Source organism: Thunnus thynnus, chromosome 18, assembly GCF_963924715.1.
Source record: "Thunnus thynnus chromosome 18, fThuThy2.1, whole genome shotgun sequence".
NCBI classification, from domain to species: Eukaryota; Metazoa; Chordata; class Actinopteri; order Scombriformes; family Scombridae; genus Thunnus; species Thunnus thynnus.
Genome location: NC_089534.1, coordinates 178,902 through 197,736, shown reverse-complemented (window position 1 = coordinate 197,736; position 18,835 = coordinate 178,902). Strand labels below are relative to the sequence as shown.

Sequence of the window (18,835 nt, the reverse complement as noted above, 5' to 3'; positions counted from 1 at the left end):
CCTCTACCTCCTCCTCCTGCTCCTCCTCCTGCTCCTGCTCTACCTCCTCCTGCTCCTCCTCCTGCTCCTGCTCTACCTCCTCCTGCTCCTCCTCCTGCTCCTGCTCTACCTCCTCCTCCTCCTCCTCCTCCTCCTGCTCCTCCTCTACCTCCTCCTGCTGCTCCTCTACCTCCTCCTCCTGCTGCTCCACCTGCTGCTCCTCCTCTCCTCCTCTACCTCCTCCTCCTCCTGCTCCTCCTCCTGCTCCTCTACCTCCTCCTGCTCCTCCTCCTGCTCCTCTACCTCCTCCTGCTGCTCCTCCTCCTCCTCCTCTACCTCCTCCTGCTCCTCCTCTACCTCCTCCTGCTGCTCCTCCTCCTGCTCCTCCTCCTCCTCTACCTCCTCCTGCTCCTCCTCTCCTCCTCCTCCTCCTCTACCTCCTCCTCCTCCTGCTCCTCCTCCTGCTCCTCCTCTACCTCCTCCTCTCCTCCTCTTCCTCCTCCTGCTCCTCCTGCTCCTCCTCCTCCTCCTGCTCCTCCTCCTGCTCCTCCTCCTCTACGTCCTCCTCTCCTCCTCTACCTCCTCCTCTACCTCCTCCTCTCCTCCTCTACCTCCTCTACCTCATCTACCTCCTCCTCTCCTCCTCCTCCTCTCCTCCTCTACCTCCTCCTCTCCGCCTCCTCCTCTCCTCCTCTACCTCCTCCTCTCCTCTCCTCCTCTCCTCCTCTACCTCCTCCTCTCCCTCATCTACCTCCTCCTCTCCCTCATCTACCTCCTCCTCTCCTCCTCCTCCTCTCCTCCTCTCCCTCATCTACCTCCTCCTCTCCTCTCCTCCTCTCCTCCTCTACCTCCTCCTCTCCTCCTCTCCTCATCTACCTCCTCCTCTCCTCCTCTACCTCCTCCTCTACCTCCTCCTCTCCTCCTCTACCTCCTCCTCTACCTCCTCATCTACCTCCTCCTCTCCTCCTCTCCTCCTCTCCTCATCTACCTCCTCCTCTCCTCCTCTACCTCCTCATCTACCTCCTCCTCCTCTACCTCCTCCTCTCCTCCTCTACCTCCTCCTCTCCTCCTCTACCTCCTCATCTACCTCCTCCTCCTCCTCTACCTCCTCCTCTCCTCCTCTATCTCCTCCTCTACCTCCTCCTCTACCTCCTCCTCCTCTACCTCCTCCTCCTCTACCTCCTCCTCTACCTCCTCCTCTCCTCCTCCTCTACCTCCTCCTCTCCTCCACCTCCTCCTCTACCTCCTCCTCTCCTCCTCTCCTCTAGTTAAATCGAGTCATTTGTGTTTTTGAAGTTTTTTATTTGAATAAAAACATGAGGAATGTTGAAGCGATGACTCAGCAGAATAATAAGCTCCACCCCCTCCGTCTCAGGGGGCGGAGTCAAAACAAATGATTTTCTAGGCATCCAATGAGACAAAAGCAGATGTGAGCTGATTGGACGGTCTTGTTGTCATGGTGATGGAGGCTCGGCTCCTCTCACAGGAAACTGTCACACTTGTTTGAAAGAAAAGTCTTTGATATCCTGAAGCGGCGGCGTCGTCAGTTCTTCCAGCGGATTTGCTGAAAGAGAAGAAGAAATAAGTTCAGTCAGGTCACATGATGACAATGACACCTCCTCCTCCGCCTCTTCCTCCTCCTCCTCCTACTCCTCACCGGGTTGTTGAGCAGTTCATTGATCTTCCTCTCCTCCGCTGAACCCCTCTCCACCTTCCCTCTGTATCCTAGCAACAGCTGCCGGTCCTTCAGGTCTCGGTACGTCTGATTGGCCCGGAGACACACCAGTCATTATGACATCACAGCAACACATTACATCATTTACACGAATAGTTGTGAAGTTACTGTTTAATCCCCGCCCTTCATGATTCAAAGAACAAACCAATCAGAACGCGTTATTTAGATAAACAGGAAGGAGTCTCACGTTGATGACGATGTCGTGACATTTATGTTTCTGAGCCAAACTGATCTTCAGGTCGGCATCACTGACCAGACCCACGTACTCCTGCAGCACCTGTCAATCAATCAACACACCTGTCAATGACATAACTCACCTGTCAATCAATCAACACACCTGTCAATCACATAACTCACCTGTCAATCACTCAACACACCTGTCAATCACATAACTCACCTGTCAATCAATCAACTCACCTGTCAATCACTCAACACACCTGTCAATCACATAACTCACCTGTCAATCAATCAACTCACCTGTCAATCACTCAACACACCTGTCAATCACATAACTCACCTGTCAATGACATCACAAATCTATTGATCCTCCCTTTAATCAAACACCTTGCCAAACCTTTTAATTGTCTCCCTGCTCGTTAAGCACCACCCCTCACCTGTGTGGGGGCGGAGTTCTTATGCAGGATGTCGACGACACGCTGGAAGCCGAGCGGACACTTCTTCCTGGTGAAACCGAGCCAGTTCCTGCTGGTGAACAGCGCGTCCACGTCAAACCACGCCTTCAGCTTCGCCCTCGCCGCCAACGCTGTCACAAAGTACTGCTTCTCTGAAATCTGGGGTCAAAGGTTAACAAGCTCGTTAGTGACGCAGTCAGCTAGTCAGAAACACGGCCGACTGAAAGACGGCAGCGCTCACCCTGAAGGTCTGACGGATGTTGGCCGGACTGCTGTAGGTCCCCTGCAGAGAGTCAGGAAACACAACTAATCAGGATCAACTAATCTGGATCAACTGATCTGGATCCACTAATCACATAAAACTGATCTGTACTAACTAGTAGTCCAGGTTCAGGTTTAGTTGGAGTCAGACTGACCTCAGACTCGGTGTAGTGGTAGAAGCAGCAGTAGTACAGCGTGGTGATCAGCGGCATGTTGAGGATCGAAGCTCTTCTGGGAAACTTCTGGAAGATTTCCACCTTCCCCCCACGTTCAGCCTGCCGGTCTGTTGCCTAGCAACAACACAGCGCATGAGCCTCATAGACCCTCACAGACCCTCATAGACCCCCATAGACCCTCATAGACCCTTACAGACCCTCATAGACCCTCACAGACCCTCATAGACCTTCATAGACCCCACAGACCCTCATAGACCCTCACAGACCCCACAGACCCTCATAGACCCTCATAGACCCCCATAGACCCTTACAGACCCTCATAGACCCCCATAGACCCTAATAGACCCTCATAGACCCTAATAGACCGTCATAGACCCTCACAGACCCCCATAGACCCCACAGACCCTCATAGACCCTCATAGACCCCACAGACCCTCATAGACCCTCATAGACCCCCATAGACCCCCATAGACCCTTACAGACCCTCATAGACCCCCATAGACCCTAATAGACCCTCATAGACCCTAATAGACCGTCATAGACCCTCACAGACCCCCATAGACCCTCACAGACCCCCATAGACCCCCATAGACCCTCATAGACCCCCATAGACCCTTACAGACCCTCATAGACCCCCATAGACCCTCATAGACCCTCATAGACCCTAATAGACCCTAATAGACCCTCACAGACCCTCATAGACCCCACAGACCCCCATAAACCCCACAGACCCTAATAGACCCTCATAGACCCTCATAGACCCTCACAGACCCTCATAGACCCTCATAGACCCCACAGACCCTCATAGACCCTCATAGACCCTCATAGACCCTAATAGACCCTCATAGACCCTCATAGACCCTCACAGACCCTCATAGACCCTCATAGACCCCACAGACCCTCATAGACCCCCATAGACCCTCACAGACCCTCATAGACCCTAATAGACCCTAATAGACCCTCACAGACCCTCATAGACCCTCATAGACCCCACAGACCCTCATAGACCCTCATAGACCCCCATAGACCCTCACAGACCCTCATAGACCCTAATAGACCCTAATAGACCCTCACAGACCCTCATAGACCCCACAGACCCCCATACGTCCTCCCCATATACGGCGGTGACGTCACGGCGTCCAGTACTTGTTACACTCTGCGGTCTAACCTCGATGATGATCTGCCTCTCCAGCAGAGTGTAGTGGTCCTGAACGTGAGCCGAATCTTCTGGAGAGAACGGAAGACTGAAACAAACAATCAGCTGATGTCACTGATGACATCATCACGTCATAACAAGCCTCAAAAATAATCCAACCATCACTCATCACACATTTAGTGACAGTTTTTGTTGAAAGTACGGTGGCCTGCAGGAGTCACTCACCTGAGGCAGCTCTTCAGGAAGTCCCGCCTCTTGTTTTCATCTGCGATGCTCAGGTGTTCCTTATACTGCAGCAGCTGCCAGGAAATGACATCATCGTTCTGTCACTTCTGATGTGTATCGTAGCAACATGTAGTACTGATGTGTATTATTGCTGTGTAGTACTGATGTGTAGTACCGCTGTGTAGTACTGATGTGTATTACTGATGTGTATTACTGATGTGTATTATTGATGTGTATTACTGATGTGTATTACTGATGTGTATTACTGATGTGTATTACTGATGTGTATTACTGATGTGTATTATTGATGTGTATTACTGATGTGTATTACTGATGTGTATTACTGATGTGTAGTACCGCTGTGTAGTACTGATGTGTATTACTGATGTGTAGTACCGCTGTGTATTATTGCTGTGTATTACTGATGTGTATTACTGATGTGTATTACTGATGTGTAGTACCGCTGTGTATTATTGCTGTGTATTACTGATGTGTATTACTGATGTGTATTACTGCTGTGTATTACTGATGTGTATTACTGATGTGTATTACTGATGTGTATTATTGCTGTGTATTACTGATGTGTATTACTGATGTGTATTACTGCTGTGTATTATTGCTGTGTATTACTGATGTGTATTACTGATGTGTATTACTGATGTGTATTACTGATGTGTAGTACCGCTGTGTAGTATTGATGTGTATTACTGATGTGTATTACCGCTGTGTATTATTGCTGTGTATTACTGATGTGTATTACTGATGTGTATTACTGATGTGTATTATTGCTGTGTATTACTGATGTGTATTACTGATGTGTAGTACCGCTGTGTAGTATTGATGTGTATTACTGATGTGTATTACCGATGTGTATTATTGCTGTGTATTACTGATGTGTATTACTGATGTGTATTACTGATGTGTATTACCGATGTGTATTATTGCTGTGTATTACTGATGTGTATTACTGATGTGTATTACTGATGTGTATTACTGATGTGTAGTACCGCTGTGTAGTATTGATGTGTATTACTGATGTGTATTACCGCTGTGTATTATTGCTGTGTATTACTGATGTGTATTACCGATGTGTATTACTGATGTGTATTACCGCTGTGTATTATTGCTGTGTATTACTGATGTGTATTACTGCTGTGTATTACTGATGTGTATTACTGATGTGTATTATTGATGTGTATTACTGATGTGTATTACTGATGTGTATTACTGATGTGTATTACTGATGTGTATTATTGATGTGTATTACTGATGTGTATTACTGATGTGTATTACTGATGTGTATTACTGATGTGTATTATTGATGTGTATTACTGATGTGTATTACTGATGTGTATTACTGATGTGTAGTACTGATGCGTATTACTGATGTGTATTACTGATGTGTAGTACTGATGTGTATTACTGATGTGTATTATTGATGTGTATTACTGATGTGTATTACTGATGTGTATTACTGATGTGTAGTACTGATGCGTATTACTGATGCGTATTACTGATGCGTATTACTGATGCGTATTACTGATGCGTAGTACTGATGCGTAGTACTGATGCGTATTACTGATGCGTAGTACTGATGCGTATTACTGATGTGTATTACTGCTGTGTATTACTGATGTGTATTACTGCTGTGTATTACTGATGTGTATTACTGCTGTGTATTACTGATGTGTATTACTGCTGTGTATTACTGATGTGTATTATTGATGTGTATTACTGATGTGTATTACTGATGTGTATTACTGATGTTTAGTACTGATGTGTATTACTGATGCGTATTACTGATGCGTATTACTGATGCGTATTACTGATGTGTATTATTGATGTGTATTACTGATGTGTATTACTGATGTGTATTACTGATGTTTAGTACTGATGTGTATTACTGATGTGTATTACTGATGTGTATTACTGATGTGTATTATTGATGTGTATTACTGATGTGTATTACTGATGTGTATTACTGATGTGTAGTACCGCTGTGTATTATTGATGTGTATTACTGATGTGTATTATTGATGTGTATTACTGATGTGTATTACTGATGTGTATTACTGATGTGTAGTACCGCTGTGTATTACTGATGTGTATTACTGATGTGTAGTACTGATGTGTATTACTGATGTGTATTACTGATGTGTATTATTGATGTGTATTACTGATGTGTATTATTGATGTGTATTACTGATGCGTATTACTGATGCGTATTACTGATGTGTATTACTGATGTGTATTATTGATGTGTATTACTGATGTGTATTATTGATGTGTATTACTGATGCGTATTACTGATGTGTATTATTGATGTGTATTACTGATGTGTATTACTGATGTGTATTATTGATGTGTATTATTGATGTGTATTACTGATGTGTATTATTGATGTGTATTACTGATGCGTATTACTGATGCGTATTACTGATGCGTATTACTGATGCGTATTATTGATGTGTATTACTGATGTGTATTATTGATGTGTATTACTGATGCGTATTACTGATGTGTATTACTGATGTGTATTACTGATGTGTAGTACTGATGTGTATTACTGATGTGTAGTACCGCTGTGTATTATTGATGTGTATTATTGATGTGTATTACTGATGTGTATTATTGATGTGTATTACTGATGTGTATTATTGATGTGTATTATTGATGTGTATTACTGATGTGTATTATTGATGTGTATTACTGATGCGTATTACTGATGCGTATTACTGATGCGTATTATTGATGTGTATTACTGATGTGTATTATTGATGTGTATTACTGATGTGTATTACTGATGTGTATTACTGATGTGTAGTACTGATGTGTATTACTGATGTGTAGTACCGCTGTGTATTATTGATGTGTATTACTGATGTGTATTACTGATGTGTATTATTGATGTGTATTACTGATGTGTATTATTGATGTGTATTACTGATGTGTATTATTGATGTGTATTACTGATGTGTAGTACCGCTGTGTATTATTGATGTGTCTTACCGCCACGTCCTCCGTCCTGCCCTGAGCTCTGAGAAGGAACACGAGAGGAAGGTTAGATATGATGATGTTACATCATGCTAATTAAAATACATTTCTGTGTGTCCAGGTATGTTCAGGTGCGTCCAGCTGCGTCCAGGTATGTGCAGGTGTGTGCAGGTGTGTGCAGGTGTGTGCAGGTGTGAGCTCACCTGAGCAGCTCCATCAGGAGCCTCTGGTCTCCGGTTTCAGTCAGGTAGTGGATGAAATGTCTCAGAGCCGTCTGTCTGGACTCCAGCTCCCGAAACAAAACCTCTGAAGAGAAGGAGACGATACTGAGACCTGATCTAGAACCAGAACTACCTGATCCAGAACCAGAACTACCTGATCCAGAACCAGAACTACCTGATCCAGAACCAGCAGACTGTCAGAGAGCAGCAGACTCACCTTTACTCAGAGTCCTCTTTAAATAAATTAAAACCTGAAACAGAAAGTGTGGTCAGTTGTTTTTATACAGTTGTATCAATAAATAAAGTTTAAATAAATTAATTGATAAAGTTAACGATAACGATGTGACTCAGATTGTTAATTAAGTTACAGCAGTGATGACGTTTCCATCATTTGCGCTGACAGCGAAATCCAGTAGCAGCAGTTTGTCCTGAAGAGAACGAAACTTCTCCAGAGAAACAACCTGAAACACAAATATTACCAGCAGTAGTACTACAACCTGTCTGTGGCTCTGACAGGTAGACAGACAGGTAGAGACAGACAGGTAGAGGCAGACAGGTAAAGACAGGTAGAGACAGACAGATAGAGGCAGACAAGTAAAGACAGGTAGAGACAGACAGGTAGAGGCAGACAAGTAAAGACAAGTAGAGACAGGTAGACAAATAGGTAGAGACAGACAGGTAGATAGACAGGTAAAGACAGGTAGACAGACAGACAGACAGGTAGATAGACAGGTAAAGACAGGTAGACAGACGAGGAGACAGACAGACAGACAGGTAGAGACAGACAGACAGACAGGTAGAGACAGACAGGTAGAGGCAGACAGACAGGTAGAGACAGACAGACAGACAGGTAGATAGACAGGTAAAGACAGGTAGACAGACGAGGAGACAGACAGACAGGTAGAGACAGACAGGTAGAGGCAGACAGGTAGAGACAACTAGAGACAGGTAGACAGACAGGTAGAGGCAGACAGGTAAAGACAGGTAGAGACAGACAGGTAGAGGCAGACAGGTAAAGACAGGTAGAGACAGACAGGTAGAGGCAGACAAGTAAAGACGGGTAGAGACAGACAGGTAGAGGCAGACAGGTAAAGACAGGTAGAGACAGACAGGTAGAGGCAGACAGGTAAAGACAGGTAGAGGCAGACAGGTAGAGGCAGACAGGTAAAGACAGGTAGAGGCAGACAGGTAGAGGCAGACAGGTAAAGACAAGTAGAGACAGGTAGACAAATAGGTAGAGACAGACAGGTAGATAGACAGGTAAAGACAGGTAGACAGACGAGGAGACAGACAGACAGGTAGAGGCAGACAGGTAAAGACAGGTAGACAGGTGTCTTACCTTTCCTTGTTGCATTCTCTGGACCGTGTCCTCAGGTGACCAATCACTGATGTAATCCTGACATTACAACATGGTGACATCATCATTAATACATACAACATACTAACTGTATACAAACACATGTGTCATTGTATCCATATATTGATTATATATTAGGAGTGTGCCCGAATACAAATACATTATTTGGCAGAGCACAAATAGTGTTGTTGTTTTTCACGGAAGAGAATAAAAACATGTCAAATATCAGCGTGCAGGTCGGTTACATCACTATCTCAGTGTCTCTCCTCTGCTCCGCTGTGACGTCTATCAGCAGGTCTCAGTGAGGGGAGTCACATCCACCTGCTGCATGACGCACGTTTCCTTATTTGGACATCAGTCCTGGAGTCGGGGGTGTTCCCCAGAGATAAAGCTGAACTACTGACACATGAAGTGCTCTGATCTGGGAGACTCCAGTTCCAGACCCGGTGTGGGGACGTCGTCCTTCATAAGGTAGTTTATTCATAAACACTTATTTTAACACTTTAATTTTCCAAAATTAAACACATAATAAAAACAAAAATAGGATTTTAAAACCTCTTTTCACTTTTATTCAAATATTAATACAAATAATTTGTCTGACTTCAGTCTGATTGTAACCAGATTATCAGTCCGGCTGTAACCAGATTATCAGTCCTACTGTAACCAGATTATCAATCCGACTGTAACCGGATTATCAGTCTGATTGTAACCAGATTATCAGTCCAACTGTAACCAGATTATCAATCCGGCTGTAACCAGATTATCAGTCTGATTGTAACCAGATTATCAGTCTGATTGTAACCAGATTATCAGTCCAACTGTAACCACATTATCAGTCCGACTGTAACCACATTATCAGTCCGACTGTAACCAGATTATCACTCCGACTGTAACCACATTATCAATCCGACTGTAACCAGATTATCAGTCTGATTGTAACCAGATTATCAGTCCGGCTGTAACCAGATTATCAGTCCGGCTGTAACCAGATTATCAGTCCAACTATAACCAGATTATCAGTCCGGCTGTAACTAGATTATCAGTCTGATTGTAACCACATTATCAATCCGACTGTAACCAGATTATCAATCTGATTGTAACCAGATTATCAGTCCGGCTGTAACCAGATTATCAATCTGATTGTAACCACATTATCAGTCCGGCTGTAACCAGATTATCAGTCCGGCTGTAACCAGATTATCAGTCCAGCTGTAACCAGATTATCAATCTGATTGTAACCAGATTATCAGTCCGGCTGTAACTAGATTATCAATCCGGCTGTAACCAGATTATCAGTCCGGCTGTAACTAGATTATCAGTCCGGCTGTAACCAGATTATCAATCCGGCTGTAACCAGATTATCAGTCCGGTTGTAACCAGATTATCAGTCCGGCTGTAACCAGATTATCAGTCCAGCTGTAACCAGATTATCAGTCCGGCTGTAACCAGATTATCAATCCGACTGTAACCACATTATCAATCCGACTGTAACCACATTATCAATCCGACTGTAACCAGATTATCAATCCGACTGTAACCAGATTATCAGTCCGACTGTAACCACATTATCAATCCGACTGTAACCACATTATCAATCCGACTGTAACCAGATTATCAGTCTGATTGTAACCAGATTATCAGTCCAGCTGTAACCAGATTATCAGTCCGGCTGTAACCACATTATCAGTCCGGCTGTAACCAGATTATCAGTCCGGCTGTAACCAGATTATCAGTCCGGCTGTAACCAGATTATCAGTCTGGTTGTTACCTTGCATTCAGATTTGGGTTTTCGGAGCTCTGGAGCATAGAGCCTGACAGACGAGTCGCTGAACGCTAAAACAGAAAAATATGTAATTTATTCACTCATTCATTCACACACAGTATTCACTCATTCACACACAGTATTCACTCATTCATTCACAGTATTCACTCATTCACACAGTATTCACTCATTCATTCACAGTATTCACTCATTCATTCACACACAGTATTCACTCATTCACACACAGTATTCACTCATTCACACACAGTATTCACTCATTCACACAGTATTCACTCATTCATTCACAGTATTCACTCATTCATTCACACACAGTATTCACTCATTCACACACAGTATTCACACACAGTATTCACTCATTCATTCACAGTATTCACTCATTCACACAGTATTCACTCATTCACACAGTATTCACTCATTCATTCACAGTATTCACTCATTCATTCACAGTATTCACTCATTCACACAGTATTCACTCATTCACACAGTATTCAGTCATTCATACAGTGTATTCATTCATTCACAGTATTCAGTCATTCATACAGTGTATTCATTCATTCACAGTATTTCAGACTCACACTCAGTGAAAGACGGGAAGTTTCCTCCTTTCGTTTTTCCTGCAAAGAGAAATAAAAAAATCAATCTTCAAACAGCTGATCAGGTTTTCATCTAAAGGTAATAATGTCTCTGTATCCTGTCCTCCACCTGTAACCTGTCCTCCACCCGTATCCTGTCCTCCACCTGTAGCCTGTCCTCCACCTGTAGCCTGTCCTCCACCCGTAACCTGTCCTCCACCTGTAACCTGTCCTCCACCTGTAACCTGTCCTCCACCTGTAGCCTGTCCTCCACCTGTAGCCTGTCCTCCACCCGTAACCTGTCCTCCACCTGTAACCTGTCCTCCACCCGTATCCTGTCCTCCACCCGTAACCTGTCCTCCACCAGTAACCTGTCCTCCACCTGTATCCTGTCCTCCACCTGTAACCTGTCCTCCACCTGTATCCTGTCCTCCACCCGTAACCTGTCCTCCACCTGTAACCTGTCCTCCACCCGTATCCTGTCCTCCACCCGTAACCTGTCCTCCACCAGTAACCTGTCCTCCACCTGTATCCTGTCCTCCACCTGTAACCTGTCCTCCACCTGTATCCTGTCCTCCACCCGTATCCTGTCCTCCACCTGTAACCTGTCCTCCACCCGTAACCTGTCCTCCACCTGTAACCTGTCCTCCACCCGTATCCTGTCCTCCACCCGTAACCTGTCCTCCACCAGTAACCTGTCCTCCACCCGTAACCTGTCCTCCACCTGTAACCTGTCCTCCACCCGTATCCTGTCCTCCACCCGTAACCTGTCCTCCACCAGTAACCTGTCCTCCACCTGTATCCTGTCCTCCACCTGTAACCTGTCCTCCACCTGTATCCTGTCCTCCACCCGTAACCTGTCCTCCACCCGTAACCTGTCCTCCACCCGTAACCTGTCCTCCACCCGTATCCTGTCCTCCACCTGTAACCTGTCCTCCACCTGTAACCTGTCCTCCACCCGTAACCTGTCCTCCACCCGTATCCTGTCCTCCACCTGTAACCTGTCCTCCACCCGTAACCTGTCCTCCATCAGTAACCTGTCCTCCACCCGTAACCTGTCCTCCATCAGTAACCTGTCCTCCACCAGTAACCTGTCCTCCACCCGTAACCTGTCCTCCACCTGTAGCCTGTCCTCCACCTGTATCCTGTCCTCCACCTGTATCCTGTCCTCCACCTGTAACCTGTCCTCCATCAGTAACCTGTCCTCCACCCGTAACCTGTCCTCCACCCGTAGCCTGTCCTCCACCTGTATCCTGTCCTCCACCTGTATCCTGTCCTCCACCTGTAACCTGTCCTCCACCTGTATCCTGTCCTCCACCTGTAACCTGTCCTCCACCTGTATCCTGTCCTCCACCTGTAGCCTGTCCTCCACCCGTAACCTGTCCTCCACCCGTAACCTGTCCTCCACCTGTATCCTGTCCTCCACCCGTATCCTGTCCTCCACCTGTAACCTGTCCTCCACCTGTAACCTGTCCTCCACCTGTATCCTGTCCTCCACCCGTATCCTGTCCTCCACCTGTATCCTGTCCTCCACCTGTATCCTGTGCTCCACCTGTAACCTGTCCTCCACCTGTAACCTGTCCTCCACCTGTAACCTGTCCTCAACCTGTAGCCTGTCCTCCACCTGTAACCTGTCCTCCACCTGTAACCTGTCCTCCACCTGTATCCTGTGCTCCACCTGTAACCTGTCCTCCACCTGTATCCTGTCCTCCACCTGTCCTCCACCTGTAACCTGTGCTCCACCTGTATCCTGTCCTCCACCTGTAACCTGTCCTCCACCTGTATCCTGTCCTCCACCTGTAACCTGTCCTCCACCTGTATCCTGTCCTCCACCTGTGCTCCACCTGTATCCTGTCCTCCACCTGTATCCTGTCCTCCACCTGTGCTCCACCTGTATCCTGTCCTCCACCTGTACCCTGTCCTCCACCTGTGCTCCACCTGTATCCTGTCCTCCACCTGTATCCTGTCCTCCACCAGTAACCTGTGCTCCACCTGTATCCTGTCCTCCACCTGTGCTCCACCTGTCTCACCTTTGAACAGAGAGCTCAGAGAGTAGCCTGAGTTGCTCTTGGCGATTGTTGGCGTGTCGGTGTTGATTCTTGGGAAGGCGGGCTCTCTGTCTGTCCTCTGATTGGACGCTGCCGTCTCTCTGACTGACCAGGAGATACCTGCGGACACACAGGAGGTCAGAGAAGAACCGACTGGCTGCGGCCAATCACAGAGCAGCTCTTCTACTCTTGTAAATAATAATGTTCTCTCACTTCCCACCGGCTCTCCGCTCCAGCTGACCTTCTCCACATCGTCCTCATCATCGTCTTCCTCCACCAACCGGCGGATGCTGTTCACCGCCTGCTTCGACTCCTTCAGCTGATGGACACAAACAGCAACACCTGAACGTCACACAGTCAGCTTCTCACTGCATTCGTGTTCTTCTTCAGGTTGGATAGTGATGAGGAGGCTGTGTAAGATTAATTATTCACTCTCTAACTCATCTCTACAAACAAATATCTGCGTATGGAAGCGTTCTGGTTTCAGTTTCTGTTCAGTGGTTTCTACTGGATCAGGCTTCGGCTGCATGCAGGTAAACAGTCCGAAATGTCATCTGGACCTAAAACACCTACAAAAAGTACCGAAGTACCGATCCTGCCCTCTAGCTCGCTCGACCACCACTGCTCTCTCTCTCAATTCAATTCAAAAGCTTTATTAGCATCAAAGTTACAACAATTTTGCCGAAGCAAAGTACAAACTGACCAGAAATTTGGACAACGCACAAAAACAGTAATATCAGCAATAACACCATATTAGATAAAATACACTATAACAACATCAAAATGCTGTTATATATAGTTATATATAATTATACAGTATTATATATAGTTATATAGTGTTATATATAATTATACAGTATTATATATAGTTATATAGTGTTATATATAATTATACAGTATTATATATAGTTATATAGTGTTATATATAATTATACAGTATTATATATAGTTATATAGTGTTATATATAATTATACAGTATTATATATAGTTATATAGTTATATATAATTATACAGTATTATATATAGTTATATAGTGTTATATATAATTATACAGTATTATATATAGTTATATAGTTATATATAATTATACAGTATTATATATAGTTATATAGTGTTATATATAATTATACAGTATTATATATAGTTATATAGTGTTATATATAATTATACAGTATTATATATAGTTATATAGTGTTATATATAATTATACAGTATTATATATAGTTATATAGTGTTACATATAGTTATATAGAGTTATATAGTTATGTAGTTATGTATAGTTATATAGTGTTACATATAATTATATAGTATTATATATAGTTATATAGTTATGTATAGTTATATAGTGTTATATATAGTTATATAGAGTTATATACAGTTATATAGAGTTATGTATAGTTATATAGTGTTACATATAATTATATAGTATTATATATAGTTATATAGTGTTATATATAGTTATATAGTTATGTATAGTTATATAGAGTTATATATAGTTATATAGAGTTATATATAGTTATATAGAGTTATATATAGTTATATAGTATTATATATAGTTATATAGTGTTATATATAGTTATATAGTTATGTATAGTTATATAGAGTTATATATAGTTATATAGAGTTATATATAGTTATATAGTATTATATATAGTTATATAGTTATGTATAGTTATATAGTGTTATATATAGTTATATAGAGTTATATACAGTTATATAGAGTTATGTATAGTTATATAGTGTTACATATAATTATATAGTATTATATATAGTTATATAGTGTTATATATAGTTATATATAGTTATATAGTGTTACATATAATTATATAGTATTATATATAGTTATATAGTGTTATATATAATTATATAGTGTTATATATAGTTATATAGAGTTATATACAGTTATATAGTGTTACATATAATTATATAGTATTATATATAGTTATATATAGTTATATAGTTATGTATAGTTATATAGTGTTATATATAGTTATATATAACTCTATATAACTATATATAGTTATATAGAGTTATATAGAGTTATATAGATATAGAGGAAGCAGATGAACGTCAGCTCTCACCTGGCTGAACTCATCGTCTTCATCATCGAAGGTGAAAGCTTTAAACTTTGAGCTGTTCCAGTAGTCTTCCTCATCAGCTTTACTCTTCATCATCTGCAGACACACACAGAACTAACTTTATTCATACTGTCAACACTAACACACACTGCTAACTTTGTTTATACTGTCAACACTAACACACCACTAACTTTATTTATACTGTCAACACTAACAAACACTGCTAACTTTGTTTATACTGTCAACACTAACACACCGCTAACTTTATTTATACTGTCAACACTAACACACACTGCTAACTTTATTTATACTGTCAACACTAACAAACACTGCTAACTTTGTTTATACTGTCAACACTAACACACCGCTAACTTTATTTATACTGTCAACACTAACACACCACTAACTTTATTTATACTGTCAACACTAACACACTGCTAACTTTATTCATACTGTCAACACTAACACACCACTAACTTTATTTATACTGTCAACACTAACACACACTGCTAACTTTATTCATACTGTCAACACTAACACACCACTAACTTTATTTATACTGTCAACACTAACAAACACTGCTAACTTTATTTATACTGTCAACACTAACACACACTGCTAACTTTATTCATACTGTCAACACTAACAAACACTGCTAACTTTATTTATACTGTCAACACTAACACACACTGCTAACTTTATTTATACTGTCAACACTAACAAACACTGCTAACTTTATTTATACTGTCAACACTAACACACACTGCTAACTTTATTCATACTGTCAACACTAACACACCACTAACTTTATTTATACTGTCAACACTAACACACACTGCTAACTTTATTTATACTGTCAACACTAACACACTGCTAACTTTATTTATACTGTCAACACTAACACACACTGCTAACTTTATTTATATTGTCAACACTAACACACCACTAACTTTATTTATACTGTCAACACTAACAAACACTGCTAACTTTATTTATACTGTCAACACTAACACACCACCAACTTTATTTATACTGTCAACACTAACAAACACTGCTAACTTTATTTATACTGTCAACACTAACAAACACCACTAACTTTATTTATACTGTCAACACTAACACACACTGCTAACTTTATTTATACTGTCAACACTAACAAACACCACTAACTTTATTTATACTGTCAACACTAACACACTGCTAACTTTATTTATACTGTCAACACTAACACACACCACTAACTTTATTTATACTGTCAACACTAACACACACTGCTAACTTTATTTATACTGTCAACACTAACACACTGCTAACTTTATTCATACTGTCAACACTAACACACACTGCTAACTTTATTTATACTGTCAACACTAACACACTGCTAACTTTATTGATACTGTCAACACTAACACACCACTAACTTTATTTATACTGTCAACACTAACACACACTGCGAACTTTATTTATACTGTCAACACTAACACACCACTAACTTTATTTATACTGTCAACATTAACACACACTGCGAACTTTATTGATACTGTCAACACTAACACACACCACTAACTTTATTTATACTGTCAACATTAACAAACACTGCTAACTTTATTTATACTGTCCACACTAACACACTGCTAACTTTATTTATACTGTCAACACTAACAAACACTGCTAACTTTATTTATACTGTCAACACTAACACACTGCTAACTTTATTTATACTGTCAACACTAACACACACCACTAACTTTATTTATACTGTCAACATTAACACACACTGCTAACTTTATTTATAATGTCAATACTAACACACACTGCTAACTTTATTCATACTGTCAACACTAACACACCACTAACTTTATTTATACTGTCAACACTAACACACTGCTAACTTTATTTATACTGTCAACACTAACACACACTGCTAACTTTATTTATACTGTCAACACTAACACACCACTAACTTTATTTATACTGTCAACATTAACACACACTGCTAACTTTATTTATACTGTCAACACTAACACACCACTAACTTTATTTATACTGTCAACATTAACACACACTGCTAACTTTATTTATACTGTCAACACTAACAGATACTGTTAACTTTATTCATACTGTCAACACTAACAGATACTGTTAACTTTATTCATACTGTCAAAACTAACACACTGCTAACTTTATTTATACTGTCAACACTAACACACTGCTAACTTTATTTATACTGTCAACACTAACACACACTGCTAACTTTATTTATACTGTCAACACTAAAACACCACTAACTTTATTTATACTGTCAACACTAACACACCACTAACTTTATTTATACTGTCAACACTAACACACACCACTAACTTTATTTATACTGTCAACACTAACAGATACTGTTAACTTTATTCATACTGTCAACACTAACACACCACTAACTTTATTTATACTGTCAACACTAACACACCACTAACTTTATTTATACTGTCAACATTAACACACACCACTAACTTTATTTATACTGTCAACACTAACAGATACTGTTAACTTTATTTATACTGTCAACACTAACACACTGTTAACTTTATTCATACTGTCAACACTAAGGCCGTATTCAGACCAAAACGCCAGTCCTCCCATTCATTAGCATGGGGATAGTGTGTTTTGGCTGTGGTTTTGGCCGCTGCGGCGCCACACCGGACTGCCGCAGAAAGTTCAGCCAGAATCAACTTTTGGAGAAACGCATCCCGACGTCACTGCAGCTGAGGGCTGTGGTGGCCAGTCACAGCTGGAGATCAGACTGATCAGAGCTGTAAACTCTTCCATGAGGGAGCACAACGATGTTACTAGGATGAGAGGAGGACGTTTCTCTTCATATGATAACGTTAAGTGTAAAGTTAGACTTTGCTGTCGCCTTTTGTTGTTGGTAAAACTTTATGAACTGTATTATCAGTTCAGATCTGTCAGTGAAAACCAAATGTAGTTATGTCTCAATTTAAAATATCTGTGGTCAGATATATTAAATTATAACTCCTTTCAGCAGTTCAGACATTGATTTTATTTATTAAAGACAGACTGATCATCCTTCCTGTGAACCTCAGCAGACAGAAATTTTACAGAGAGCTTGTATTTGAAAATCCGCAGATCATAAAAACATTTAAACATGTGAAAGGATCGTGATATTCTGTATCTAGAGAGCTTTGGTGTCTGTTATTCTGAGTAATGTGCTGTTCATCAGTTTTAATAACGAGGACGTCAAAACTTTGAACCTCAAAACCAACAGACTGCAGATAGAGGCTGATAATCTGCATGCTAACAGGCTAACAGGCTAACAGATACTTCCGCTTTTAAACCAGAATTACTCCTTTGTTACACGCGGACAATCGGCAGGAACCGTGACGTCACCGCGCAGGTATCTCACCTGTGAACGAGCTAACGGACATTTTACAAAACTCCGAGTTTAAAGATGAAAACGGATCAGAACCCATCAGCTGTTTTTACCTTCACCTGCAGCTGCTCTTCTTCGCTGACGGAGGCTCTGACGACGACGGCGCGATGGCTGCTGGGAGTTGTAGTGAAGCAGAGGCAGATTTTTTTTTTTCCTAGGACGGCGAGGTCATGAC

The 18,835-nt window shown here is 41.8% G+C and overlaps 1 protein-coding gene across 2 annotated transcripts; it reads right to left on the bottom strand.

Moving 5' to 3' along the window:
• Positions 1-1,260: 1,260 nt before the first annotated feature.
• On the bottom strand, positions 1,261-18,804 carry vipas39 (VPS33B interacting protein, apical-basolateral polarity regulator, spe-39 homolog). 2 transcript variants are annotated; one of them, XM_067572409.1, is made up of 19 exons: positions 18,714-18,804; positions 15,222-15,314; positions 13,353-13,458; positions 13,122-13,259; positions 11,095-11,133; positions 10,505-10,569; positions 8,719-8,775; positions 7,748-7,840; positions 7,597-7,630; positions 7,362-7,464; positions 7,174-7,201; positions 4,165-4,238; positions 3,952-4,027; positions 2,763-2,897; positions 2,588-2,629; positions 2,329-2,505; positions 1,902-1,991; positions 1,637-1,741; positions 1,261-1,543 (listed from the first exon to the last, which is right to left on the bottom strand). In XM_067572409.1, the coding sequence occupies exons 2-19, from the start codon at positions 15,312-15,314 to the stop codon at positions 1,523-1,525; spliced, it is 1,476 nt and encodes a 491-aa protein (XP_067428510.1). In that variant the 5' UTR covers positions 18,714-18,804; the 3' UTR covers positions 1,261-1,522. The 2 variants fall into 2 exon arrangements, with proteins under 2 accessions (XP_067428510.1, XP_067428511.1); XM_067572410.1 differs by having other exon boundaries at positions 18,634-18,739.
• Between the last annotated feature and the right edge of the window lie 31 nt (positions 18,805-18,835).

Excerpts from the sequence above, each read along its gene's own strand:
- vipas39 (XM_067572409.1), bottom strand. The coding sequence starts at position 15,314 with ATGATGAAGAGTAAAGCTGATGAGGAAGACTACTGGAACAGCTCAAAG. Across the intron at positions 4,239-7,173 it reads GCAGGACGGAGGACGTGGCG|CTGCTGCAGTATAAGGAACA; the intron begins GTAAGACACATC and ends ATTTCCTGGCAG. Across the intron at positions 4,028-4,164 it reads TTCCTGAAGAGCTGCCTCAG|TCTTCCGTTCTCTCCAGAAG; the intron begins GTGAGTGACTCC and ends TGTTTGTTTCAG.